Source organism: Garra rufa, chromosome 12 (assembly GCF_049309525.1).
Source record: "Garra rufa chromosome 12, GarRuf1.0, whole genome shotgun sequence".
Lineage (NCBI taxonomy): Eukaryota > Metazoa > Chordata > Actinopteri > Cypriniformes > Cyprinidae > Garra > Garra rufa.
In genome coordinates, this window is record NC_133372.1 from 42,052,925 (window position 1) to 42,067,014 (window position 14,090).

Sequence of the window (14,090 nt, forward strand, 5' to 3'; positions counted from 1 at the left end):
TATGTACAACATAATATGCTGGCATTATTTTAAGCACTTCAAAATATTTTAATAAAAATACAAATTTCAAATACTACTACACTATGGCATACAAATAAGACATTTACTGAATACTAATATATTACCAGCATCACTGTACCATGGTACTACCACAGTATTTTCTGCAAGAAATATTTTTTTCTAATATTCACCCAATTGCAGTTTGGGTTTGTATTAATACAGTTTTTTTTATTTATTTTTTTTATGTACGCAACTTAAGGATCTTATGAATTACTTTTGTTAGCTGGATTTTCAGTCATTTTGACTTCATTATTTACACAAAATGTTCCTCTAGCGCCATCATGTGGTTGTGAAATGATGTGCAGAAGTGTATAATAAATATAAATTATAATATCCTAAAAAAGGTCAACATTAACAGGGTTACCAGGTTCAGCAAGAACAAATTTGCTGCATCAAGAGACAAAATAAAGACACATGAAAGCACAGGTCTATATTACATAACTTTTATTTCCAACGAAATCTTTTATGGTATTTAGATATTGACCCAAAGACTGTGGTCTAAGTTTTATTTAGCTCTTAAAATGTGCTCAACACTTTACACTTTTCATCTGATAGCGTGAATAAAAACAGCCCTATGATCTACAGACAGTGAAAACAAGGCACAGACATCGCGCAAAAGAAGGGATGGCACAGCAACAGGAAGGAGAAATGTGAGGGCGGATATAAATATTTTACATGTTAGTCAATTCAGGACGGTGTCAAAGTCAAGCTAGTAGAGAGAGAGTGAGAGGTGTGAGGGAATGTCACGGCGTGGACTGGAGCGAGCGAGCAATTTCATATGGTCCGTCATGCAACAATATACAGTTTGAGTCGGTGTTACAAAAAGAGATGTCTCGTTTTCTTTCTGTGCTCACATTAACTTTACAAAAGAAGCATTTTACCATTGAGTTTCATAAAATTAGCACATCCATAAAAGTAGTCCTCACCCACCCCGTTGGTCAGCCGTCAAAAACAAAACCGAAAGCTGGATAGAAACAAATAATCAGAATATAATCCTGACTCTCCACCTGTTTTCTGGCAGAAAATAACTGCAAAATTAAATATTTACACATTGAGAACCAATTTAAAATCAGGTTCAGGAAAGAAGGATGGTGTGCTGGAATTCGGTCAAGTTTCTCTTTTTCTTGTTCACAAGTCTTTTTCAGGTCGTCACATAAAAAAAAAACATTACGATTCTTATAGGTAGTTGAAGGCAGTCTAGCATGTCGTGTAGAACCAGGTCCAAAGAGTTTACACCTTCCTGAGGAATAAATCACAACAAATGAAGAAGGTAAGAACAGTTTGTCAGATTACCTATGAATATATTACGTGTTTTATCATTTTAAATCAAACAAACTTAATATATGTGACCCTGGACCACAAAACCAGTCATAAGATTTATACAGTACATCATCTGACAACTATTTGAAAATCTGGAATCTGAGGGTGCAAAAAAAAAAAAAAAATCTAAATGTTGAGAAAAACGCTTTTAAAGTTGTCCAAATTAAGTTCTTAGCAATGCATATTAATAATCAAAATTTAACTTTTGATGTATTTACAGTAGGAAATGTACGAAATATCTTCATGGAACATGATCTTTACTTAATTTCCTAATGATTTTTGGCATAAAAGAAAAATTGATATTTTTGTTGGCTATTCCTACAAATATACCTGTGCTACTTATGGCTGGTTTTGTGGTCCAGGGTCACATTTGTTAAATGTTTTGTTTGTGTACTTGTGCTATCTTTAAACTAATTTTAGTTTGGTATTTATCAATTATAAAAGGTTACGTTCACAGAGTTTGTAATATTTGATCGAAAGTGACAATATGAGACATTTATATAATTGGGTCAAAGATGTTAAGATGTCCACATAAAATTAACAAAAGTGATTTTATGTCCATAGAAAGCACATTAAATGTAAGTAAAGTGTCTACTTTTAAAGTTTTAAATAAGTTTTTGGAGAATAAAATGCATTGCTCAACCTCAAAATAATGAAATTGTTCCTTAAAATAATTTTAATTTGTTTAATGTATTGCTCAACCTTAAAATAATGAAATATTTTCCCAATCTTACAATGTTATATTCTATCGTTTTAATGTATTACTCAACCTTAAAATAATTACATTTCCTCAAATCTTATTATAATTGTATATGATTTCCTTTTATTTATTTTTTTAAATGTATTGCTCAACCTTAAAATAACAAAATACCTCCCCAATATTATTAACATTATATTTCATTTTAATATATTTAAATGCATCTTATGACAAATATATACCAGAAAATTAAATAAAAAAAAGCTTGAAAAATGTCCAAACTTGGATGAAATAATGTTACATTGTCATTCAGTGTAACGATATTTATGTAAAAGTTCAAACAACATGCTTATTCTGACTTGTACATATTAAAAATATATAAAGAATAGGGAAGCAGATTACATTGTGTTTTAAACGAGTAAAAAATGTCATAAATCGATTTTTGTTGTAAAAATGCCTGACAAGATTGTGACATTGAATGACATTTTAGTGGGTGTCTTCTGTAAATTAGAGAAAATGTATGATATCTATTTTTTGCTCAGAAAAATAAATGCAATTAAATTAAACTGAAAACTTGAATTTTTGGGGGGACAAACAACAATTTAAAGCAGTATCACACTTATTGTTTTTATGTTTAAACCCTTTTTCATCTTTGACCCAATTGTATATCAAAAAATACTGTTCTTATGAACTTTCTATTCATCAAAGAATCCTGAAATAAAAAAGTATCACAGTTTTAACAAAAATATGAACCAGCAACATTTAAAAATAAAAAAATGTTCCTTGAGCATCAAATTTTTGAAAGATCATGTGACACTGAAGACTAGAATAATGATGCTGAAAATTCAGCTTTTGCTTTAAGAAATAAATTACATTTCAAAATGTATTCATATAGAAAACTGTCATTTTAAATTAAAACAATATTTTACAATATTACAGTTTTTACTGTATTTCGATCAAACAAATGCAGCCTTGGAGAGCACAAGAGGCTATTCAAAAACATTAAAGTCTGAAGTATTTATGCCAGTGAAACAGGCTTCAAATGTAAAAATATACATTATGAATTCTAATTTTTATGCTATCTCAAAGTGCATATAAAAGTGTATAAAATCTAAACACAGGTGTGTTTTTTTTTGTTCATGAATGGTAAATGCATGCATGTTCACCTCGTCATTCTCTTGGCCACCTTCATTAAAAAAGGCCGCAGTCCTTCAGGTTGTTTTTGATGATGACGTCAGTGACGGCGTCGAACACAAACTGCACGTTCTTAGTGTCAGTCGCACAGGTAAAGTGGGTGTAAATTTCCTTTGTGTCTTTTTTCTTGTTGAGGTCCTCAAACTTGGTCTGGATGTAACTGGCAGCCTCATCATATTTATTAGCTCCTGTATAAAAAACACAGAAAATATTGTCAACCGATTTGAACTTGTCTTATAACATGTGAAGGGAAGCCTCATGCATTTGTGGGATAATACTGATCATCAGAGAAAATCATTTTGACTAAGCAGTGAAGTCAAAGACCTGGATACTCAGGGAAGCAGATGGTGAGAGGGCTGCGTGTGATCTTCTCCTCAAACAGATCCTTCTTGTTGAGAAAGAGGATGATGGAGGTCTCAGTGAACCACTTGTTGTTACAGATGGAGTCGAACAGTTTCATGCTTTCATGCATGCGGTTCTGAAAAACAGGAGTGTGACAATTGAGAAGGTGAAGATGTTGCACAGTAATTCAACACCAGAGGGCGCTGTCAGCTCACACTTGCTCTATGGAGAGGATGCACTCTACTCAGTGTACACTACTTTAACAAGGATTTTTTTGGTTTTAGTTATGCAATAGTCAGTGTTGTGACTGTTGGCAAAACAATAGACACCAGTCTGAATTTAGAAAAGAACACAGTATTTCAATTTATAAATATCCTATCTCTAACAACTAAAGTAAATATTCATTATTTTTAGGAAAAATGTTTATTCAAATTGTTACTAATTTCAATACTATTTAATACTAATTGACTCAATACTATCACTATATCAATGTCAATATTAATCGCATATATACGGCATGAACAAAGAAGAGAATTTGTAAACGATACTTGTGTTAGAATGTATTGCTTAACCTTAAAATAACAAATTGCTTCCCCAATTTAATGATAATATTTTATTTAAATTTGTTTAAATGTTTTTCTTATTCAAAATCATTTTAAAAATCCACAAATTTATAATTTTACATTATATATATATTTTTTTAAATGTATTGCTCAACATTAAAAATAATAAAAACCTCCCCCAATCTTATAATTTTAGACTACATTTTTAAAACTCCTCAAATGCATTGCTCAACCTCAAAATAATGAAATTGTTCCTTAAAATAATAATTTTATATTACATAATTTTAATTTGTTTAATGTATTGCTCAACCTTAAAATAATGAAATATTTTCCCAATTTTATAATGTTATATTCTATCATTTTAATGTATTGCTCAACCTTAAAACAATGAAATTTCCCCAATCTTATTATAATTGCATATGATTTCCTTTTATTTTGTTTAAATTAACGAAATACTTCCCCCATCTTATGATCATTTTATTTCATTTTAATTTATTTAAATGAATTGCTCAATCTCATAATTATACACCATTTATAACTGTACAATTATACAAATATAATTTATACCTGAGGGTTACTTTTGGATAACCCACAATATTTACTGTGATTTTTTTTTAAACATCACACCAAAAACTAAACCTTTCCAAGCCTATTCTTTTTAGGCCATATTCGAAACGTACCATCTCCTCATCTTCTGCCAGCACCAGGTCATAAGCGCTCAGAGCCACGCAAAAGATGATGGCTGTTACTCCCTCAAAGCAATGGATCCATTTCTTCCTCTCTGACCTCTGACCTCCCACATCAAACATCCTGAAGAGAGGAGGGAATTAAGAGGCCATAAAAAGGGAGAATATTTTATGCTGCAGATGCTGAAATGCAGCAAGGTGAAAGTGTCACTCGTCACATGACCATTAACATTTCATGAGGGTCTATATATATATATATATATATATATATATATATATATATGACCCTGGACCACAAAACCAGTCTTAAGTCGCTGGGGTATATTTGTAGCAATAGCCAAAAATACATTGTATGGGTCAAAATTATTGATTTTTATTTTATACCAAAAATAATTAGGAAATTAAGTAAAGATCATGTTCCATTAAGATTTTTTGGTAAAATTCCTACTATAAATATATCAAAATGTAATTTTTGATTAGTAATATGCATTGTTAAGAACTTAATTTGGACAACTTTAAAGGTGATTTTCTCAGTATTTAGATTTTTTTGCACCCTCAGATTCCAGATTTTCAAATAGATGCATCTCGACCAAATATTGTCCTATCCTAACAAACCATACATCAACAGAAAGCTTATTTATTGAGCTTTCATATGTTGTATACATCTCAGTTTTGTAAAATTTTACCTTATGACTGGTTTTGTGTACATATGTATGTATGTATATATATATATATATATATTATATATATGTATATATGTTTTAAAGGTGATTTTCTCAATATTTTGACTTTGTAGATTTTCAAATAGTTGTATCTCAGCCAAATATTGTCCGACCCCAACCCTAACCCCACATCAATGGAAAGCTTATTTATTACCCTTATGACTGGTTTTGTGTTCCTTGGTCACATTTGATTGTGGTGCTCATAGAAACGCAACATGAAAGGTTTCTCACTTGAAGTGCAGATCTTTAAAAGTGAAATGCGTCTCCACGATCCCAGTGGTCTTCACTCGGGTCCTCAAGACGTCCTGCTGGGTGGGGATGTAGTCTGTCCGTGCTATCCTTTCCAGATCATTCAGATAACTACACACACACACACACACACACACACACAGATATATATGCAATTAGGTCAGTCACATCACAGCTCAGATGAAGAACTGTCATGGAAATTAATCATTAATACACGCAGTCCATTTTAAAAAGCCCCATTCTCAGTGACCTTCTGAGTGCAGCATTAAATCAGCCTTCATTTACAGTCATCCAGTATGTGGGCTTTGTATTCATCGCATCTGCGCTCGCTTTTGAGATCCGACACCTGCTTTCGTGTCTGATAAGATGTGTTTACAGTGGACTGAATACTACAGTATTGCTTACTACAGGAGTTCACAACTTTTTAGTCAGCAAACCCTCTCTAGAATCAAGATTATTTATTTAATCATTCCCAATGCATTGTGGAATAGGGATGGAATATGGCTAATGTGGCTGGTCATTTGCATATTTCATGCATACTGTAAATCTGCCTGCTGTGTACAGTACAGTACGGTAATCAGAGTCAAGTTTGATGCGAGTCCAATCTTCAGCAGTTTCAGCAACACAACAGCTGCTGGTGTGTGAATTAGACTTTGACTGGAAGCCATAAACCGTCATATTAGCTCAGTGAGCCATCGCTGTTGGACAGACCACAGGCCCGAGCATTGAGCGCTAACTCACAGCATCACTATGGCAACCCCGACTGACACTGACCTTTCATACTTCATGATTCAGGCTGAAAAATTAGGTCATACTTTCATAACGTGATCGGAAGAAGATTTCACAATAATAGTCCTAATAATTTTATCTATAAATGTGAAAACTGACAATTAAAAAAGTAAAAATTAAACCCTTTTCTCCTTTATGGGTGATTATTGCAAAGTATATTAAAATCAAAAGGGGGGGGGGGAAAGTGTAAATGAATAATAATAATAATAATAATATATAATTCATTTAGTTAATTTTTTAAATAAAATAATAAACAAAATAATAAAGTGATAATATAATTAGATTTTAAAATGGAAAGTGAATATTAAATAAAAATACAATTATTTTATTAGTACACATAAAAATACAAATGTCAATAGTTACTTTTTTTCTCAGCATTTTCAACCAAAAAAACAGAAAACTTTTATTTACACTATTTAGTTTATTTTTTTATCAAATAAAAAAAGTGTGAAAATACAATTATATTTTAATACAAAAAGTGGGTATTAAATTAAAATAAAATTATTTTTAGTACACATAACTAATAAAGCACAAAATAATTGTCATTGCTGTTAAAACTAGGGCTGCAACTAACGATTATTTTGATAATCGATTAGTTCGCCGATTAATTTTTCGATTAATCGATTCGTTGGCTTAAAAATTCCAATTATTTTATTTTTTAAATCACACTATTCCACATTCTGAATGCTATGAAAACACAGTGCTTAACCATTTACAACAATTCACCTGTTGTAATAAAGAGAAAGGACAAATATCTGAAGAAAAACACACTAACAAGCATAAAATACAGTGTTTCTGCTATTTATTCTGCCGTGGCGGTGTTTAGTGTCCCACCAACAGCAGCGAGTTCCGAGTTCAAATGCACGCAGTAAGCTGAAGCTGGCCCAAAGCCCCAGCTAAAGTAATTAGGCCTACCATGAATGTGGAGGGGAAAAGTAAGGAGATATTCATATTTATTTATTAATAAACTAGTATTTTCTGAGTGCATCTTTATGGATTAGGCCTATAGCTAATAAAAGAGTTTTGTTTTCGATTTGAATTATTCAATGAGAAGGCTAAACTGATCTATCTGCCGCCGGCCGCTTTGTCGTTACTTTAAAAAACAAAAACTTGAATTTCACAAATAAAACATGTTCCAAATATATTTCTAAATTAACTTTATAAACTAAAGAAACGAAAATAAATGTAATTACTTTGCTATAAAAACAGCAGCTGTGCAACGGGGAAGAGAAAGAGAACTCGGCCAGTAATTCTGATGAGCTGTAACGTTAGAGGTTGTAGGAATTTTTGCAACGAATGTTTGTTTAATAGCCTATTTAACACTTATTTAGGCTACTTTCTTATTTAAATGTATTACTTCATTGATTTATTTTAGTGTTTTGCAGACAGCTTGTTCACCGACAGAAATTGCAAAACACGCACGTTCGTGAATAATGTTTGAGCCTCATTTATTTATAGTATATAAAACACCGCACCACCGGCGGTGGTTAAAATCTGCCACCGTCACAGCCCTACTGTTCATACCCTCCATAAATACGCGCATTACATGTTGTATTTAAATCCAAATTTAACATTCAACGACAGATGTTTCAGCACAATGAATGTTTTTGCGCTGAGTTGAGTATCAATTGTCTCCCTTTCTGTGTTCTGTGTTCCGGCTGTCTGACACGCTCATTCAGTAAAGATTTAAACTTACAGACTGCCAGAATGGATTTTTAAATGGGAAATCTCGAGTGAATTTGTGACATTTACAGATAAGGATATGACCGCAAACTGAAAGTTTTCATGCTGAGGACGCAAACGGATCTCAAAGCGCCTCACAGGGCAAGCCATCACTCTATTAGTTTTAAATAAGGAATTCTCATGTTTTGAGCAGCTTGGATCACGTAACTCTCCTGCAGCATCTCAGTCTGTTTCCTCCACTATTTTTTAGATGCACTTTGTCTATAGAAATGCGTCATTCAGTGCTGTTATTTGACGTGATCCTCTGAAGTTGTACGTGCACTGTGGGCGGACCCGATTCATCGATAATGAGAATCGTTGTTGACAAATTTCATTATCGATAATAATCGATTTTATCGATTAGTTGTTGCAGCCCTAGTTAAAACAAAACATAAATATTATATTTTTAAATAAATTATAAATAACATTAATATTATTTAATCAAATAAAAAAATATTAATACAAGTTAATTTTTTTAATAAAATAAACAAAGAAAAATGAAACAAAAGCACGCACATCAGTCTCAAATGGGTGCTCGACCAAAAAGCAACAAGCAAAAAAAACAATGCAAAAATATTTATTTTTAAAACAACTTTCACATAGCGTATGTGACGTTTCGAGCACGCAGGCAATTATATTTTTTTAAAAAGTTTTAAAATACAATTGTTTTTAGTTCACATAATATACATTTTTCCCTTCATGCTGCCTTTAATGTAATTGCATGCCATTTTTGAATTACTTCAAGCTTTTCAGTTGAAACTGATTTACAATTGGACCACCACAATAATTCTATTGTGCATTCTACTCAATTAAACAAACAAATAAAATGAGCATTTCCTGAGGCTAGGCATTCACCATTAAATGCTTATTGCAACATCATGCTTTTCTGATCACACAAAGAGTAAATGCTCAAGAATCTCATTATTCAGAATAAAACTGTTTAGCTCAGAGTCATTTATAATTACAATCAGAAATGAAAAACAGAGCTCATCTATTGTGAAATGAACTGAAATGACCCACTATCTTCCTTTGGTTCCACTGTTAATACCCATTTCATGGTTTGGGAGTTTATTTCCTATAGTTTTCCCGCCAGGGCTGATTTTAATGGGCGGCACTACAGAAGGGTTCAGGATGAAGATCATATGATGGACAGAGAGAAGCAGGGCTTTCAGCTGCATGGCCTGAGGATCGTGACAGACTCCATCTGCTTTACTGCAGGATGGAGCCTGAGACGTGGGAATGTGAAGACTACATTCGCTTTCAACACATATAACAAGCCGAAAGCAAGCCTTAATGCTACGTCTAATCTTGGTTCAGCATTAACTTTTGTATGGAGTAGTTATTGCATCTAACTGAATGATGAACCAAGTTCAAAGTTTCATTTTTAGGTGAACTAAACCTAACCCAAATGAGCTACATTTTCATTTTTGGGTGAGCTAACCCTAACTAAATGAGCTGAAAGGTCTGAGTGTTCACATCGTGACTTCATTAAAGTCAGGAGACGTGTCTGCTAACAACAAAAGATGGACTTGGCATTGAGTTCCCTGTTTGAACCTGTCTCTCTTCATGCATCAGCGTTTATGTGCTGGTGCTAAAACATCATTAAAGTCACATTCTGTCTGGGGAGAGATTTGTAATTTAGTTTTGTGCTGCATGATTCTATTCCTCGAGTGTTTGTGTTTATGCAGCTCTGAAGTACAGGGATGAAATGTAATTAAACAACAAGCCGTGTGAGACGTGAGCTGCAGTGATCTAACAGAGGTGAAAGAGTAAAGTGAGAGGATTTAACAGCTGAAAAATGACTAACACACAGCCTTTGAGTAGCGTACTGCTTTCATATACCAACAACAATTATGAAACACATAATCAAGCTTGAGCAACAATTTTATGCTACTGTGCAAAAGTTTGGGTAAGGTTTCTTTTAAAGAAATCCATACTTTTAAAATTAAAACTTTAAAATGGTTAATAGTATTTCTTGAGTATCAAATCAGCCATTTAGAATCATTTCTGAAGGATTATGTGACACTGAAAAATGGAGCAATGAGGCTGACAATTCAACTTTGACTACAGGAATGAATTACATTTTTAAATAAATAAATAAATAAAATTAAATGTTCAGACATGTGAATATGGCTTATCCAATGAGATTTTAAAAATAAAATAAAATAAAAAAATAATATAAATAATATTTTCAGACATTGAACATGGCTCATCCAATGAGGATTTTAAGCTAAAATTAAAATAATAAAATAAACAAAATAAAATGTTCAGACAGTGAACATGGCTCATCCAATGAGGATTTTAAAACTAAATATAACAAAAAATTTAAATAAGGAAAAAAATTTAATAATAATAATAATAATAATAATAATAAACTAAATAAAAGATTCAGACAGTGAACATGTCTCCATGTCATCCAATGAGATTTTAAAACAAAACAAAAAATAAAATAAAATAAAAATGTTCAGACCATGAACATGGCTCATCCAATGAGGTTTTAAAATAAAACAAAACATTATAAATAAAATAAAAAATATTTAGACAGTGAAAATTACTCATCCAATAAGAATTTAAAACAAAATAAATTAAAGCCAAAATAAACCAAAATAAAATTAACTAAATAAAATGTTCAGACAGTGAACATGGCTCATCCTATGAGATTTTAAAAAATAAAATAAAATAAATAAATGTTCAGACAGTGAACATGCCTCATCCGATGAGATTTTTAAAAAATAAAATAAAATAAATCAATGTTCAGACAGTTTACACAGCTCATCCACTGAAAGTTTAGGTATATAACTATTTGCATTTTATAATAATGGTTTCCACAGAACTACACCATTTCCATGCCAATGAAATACCAACCAATAAAATACTGCAGTGATGAGAATAACCAGAAAGACTATTCTCAAAATATATTGGCTATAGTCTAATTTGACAATATTCCATATAGAGCATGTGTAGTAGTGTGTAAAAGCACAGTAAGATGTGAAGCAGGAGCAGGAGCAGTATTGTGTGTGCAGACACTCACTAGGCAGCAGAGTCATTGAGCTGATATTCTCTGGATCGGGTGAAACAACCCTGAACCCCGCTGTCGGACCACAGTCTGCGGATCACATTGGCCAGATCATCAGGTAAGATCCCCTGCTCCTCCGCTGCTGCAGACAGAGCAAACAGCTGCCGTGCATCGTCCTGCGCGCGCACACACACACACACACACACACACAAGATGTGCTGAGCGAGGAATAAAACACTGATTGTAACTGGATGCAAACTTTGCTATAGAGCAATTATAGATGCAGCTTTGAGCAGGGATTTACTGTGGCTTTAAACATTTTAGCATGGTATATTTTTAATGTCAATACTTCAAGTTGAAATAACCAAGAAGTTGCTTATTGTGAATCATTCATCGATGCACAGAGTAACTCCTCGATCTGCCTCTGAAAGAACTGAGATCTTATGCAAAACATTAAACCTGAAGATCAGAAAAGTTGAAGTTGCAGCAGTGTGTGGGACTCTCTGAATTATTTACAGACTCTCAGCATGACCTACATACTCGTCCCAGACATTACAGGAGGTCTTACCACTCGGCCGGTCTCTCCGTAGTCGATTTTGAGGTTGCTCATGGCTTTAATGATGGCCATTATGGACTGGATGGTGTTGCTGTAGACCACGGCTCTGTACTGCTTACACTCGTCTTCTGAGTAGCCGTCTTCATGAATGATTCTGAACAGAGGTGAAATAGAATAAATAAAGAAACTACAAAAACAAACAATTGGACCTAAAAGAGCAGTAGAGAATGATATAATGCTATCTGGGAATGCTATGTAACTAAATTACACTTAACTAGAGAATCGAGTTAGAGAATGATATCTGGAAATGCTTAATTAAAGAAAGCAAATAATCAAAGAAATTAAATGTAAAAAATACAATAAAAAAGGAGAAAATCTTTTGCGGTCCAGGAATGCCAAGTAAAAAAAAAAAAAAAAAAAAAAAGGAAATTAAAAATATATAAAATAAAATAAAACATTGCAGAGAATTTGGGGAATAAAATAAAAAATAATAATTATATAATTAAAATAAAATAAAATAAAATAAAATAAAAAATTGACAAATAACAATCAAATGCCACTTCATTGAAAGCATGCTAAAACAATTGTGAAACAGAAATAATTTATTTTCATTTTCTGATTAGTAATAAGGCCATGTATTTTGGACAATTGTTTTTTTTTTTCAACTGAAACTGTAGGCTGATAAAATAAAAAATACATAAAATAAATTGTAAAAATGTATATAAAAAATAAATACTTCAGTGAAAGCATGAAATTTCTTAAGGGCAAAATAAAATAAAATAATATAATAGATTTGATCATATTAAAATATCAAGCCATTTCACAATCTCTATTAAAATAATTATGAAACTCTGAGATGACTTATTTTAATTTTCTGATTGGTAATACGTCAAATCACATGAGTCTATTTTGGGCATTTTTTTTTTTTTACCAAAACTGTAGCCTATATATTATATTTATTTTGACAACTGATATTGGCCCACATATAAATTATAAAACAGCCATTAAACTAATTATCAGTCATTGTCTTACTGAAAAAAAAATCCGCACGGTTTCCAATGCAGAAGTGTAACATGCATCATTTAATGCATTCCATATTCACTAACGTCAGCAGAAACTGTTATCCTCTCGAAGCATATATGAGTCAGCAAACAGAAAATAGGCCAGTTGGGCCTTTTTGACATGATATTTTAAATGACATCTTCATTAAAATCATTTTTAAAAACTGAAAATGTCAGTAAGGAAAACATTAGAAATGCATTCAATGAAAAAAATGTTTTCAGTAGCTCAGAAGAGAGTAGGCTCAGGCTAATGGATCTTAAAAGGTTTGATCCAATAAAGCTGAATCTTCATACGCTTGGTAAATGGCAAATTGAAGAAATGTGTGATACATGACACCTTCAGGACTGTTACTCTGGGTTATAAAGCAGCGTCTGAAACCCCCGTCTAACACTCATTGTCATTGTAACACTGTTTCTGCTAAAACCTGCATTAATGACCCGAGCGTGAAACTCTGTGCTGTCTGTCCTCAGTTATTTTAAAAAGTAAAAATATTTCACAATATTACTACTTTTGCTGTACTTTAGATCAAATAATTGCAAGGTTGGTGAGCCGAAAAGACTTAAAAAAAAAAAAAACATTAAAAACCATACTGTTTAAAAATGTTTGACTGGTAGTGCATATTTAGTACAAACAAAGCATAAACTAACAGTTATAAGTTAACTCAACCATTTCAAAGGAAGGTCATCTGTTAGAAGTTTTATTATTCTTAATAATTTACTGAAATGCAAAGGTGTTGTTAGTGTATGCACACTCAGTATGAGGACTCTAAATTAATTAACATGCTGGCTGCATCCTCATACTATAGTCTCATTTACTAAATAGTATCAAAGCGTGCCAAATATAAACAGCATTCAATGTCTCTTTTAAATATTGAAAATGTACTGAAGTGCATGCTAAAGAATGACAAATAGTGTGTATATGAAGTTTGCATATCATTTCTAAGACTCTTTACAGAATGAGGGTTACCATCTAGACACGAGCAAGTAGAGCAGAGTCATTTCGGGATCATGAGGAGATGGATGCTGTCTATGAATACTAAACAGGATGAGGGTATCTGAAGTAAAGGAAGTAGCGCTGCATCACAGGGTGTGTAAAGAGGGGCACTCGTGCGG

The 14,090-nt window shown here is 32.3% G+C and overlaps 1 protein-coding gene across 1 annotated transcript in view; it reads right to left on the reverse strand.

Annotated features, from left to right (window-relative positions):
* Positions 1 to 487: 487 nt before the first annotated feature.
* The window catches only part of gnai2b (guanine nucleotide binding protein (G protein), alpha inhibiting activity polypeptide 2b), a 58,564-nt gene continuing 44,961 nt past the window's right edge, over positions 488 to 14,090 (reverse strand). Inside the window, exons 3-9 of the mRNA XM_073851151.1 lie at positions 11,929 to 12,070; positions 11,376 to 11,536; positions 5,816 to 5,944; positions 4,857 to 4,986; positions 3,596 to 3,749; positions 3,244 to 3,459; positions 488 to 1,300 (exon numbers count right to left, since the gene is read on the reverse strand). Of these exons, the coding sequence (XP_073707252.1) occupies positions 3,269 to 3,459; positions 3,596 to 3,749; positions 4,857 to 4,986; positions 5,816 to 5,944; positions 11,376 to 11,536; positions 11,929 to 12,070 (907 nt within the window). The 3' untranslated portion in view covers positions 488 to 1,300; positions 3,244 to 3,268. The remainder of the gene's footprint in view (positions 1,301 to 3,243; positions 3,460 to 3,595; positions 3,750 to 4,856; positions 4,987 to 5,815; positions 5,945 to 11,375; positions 11,537 to 11,928; positions 12,071 to 14,090) is intronic.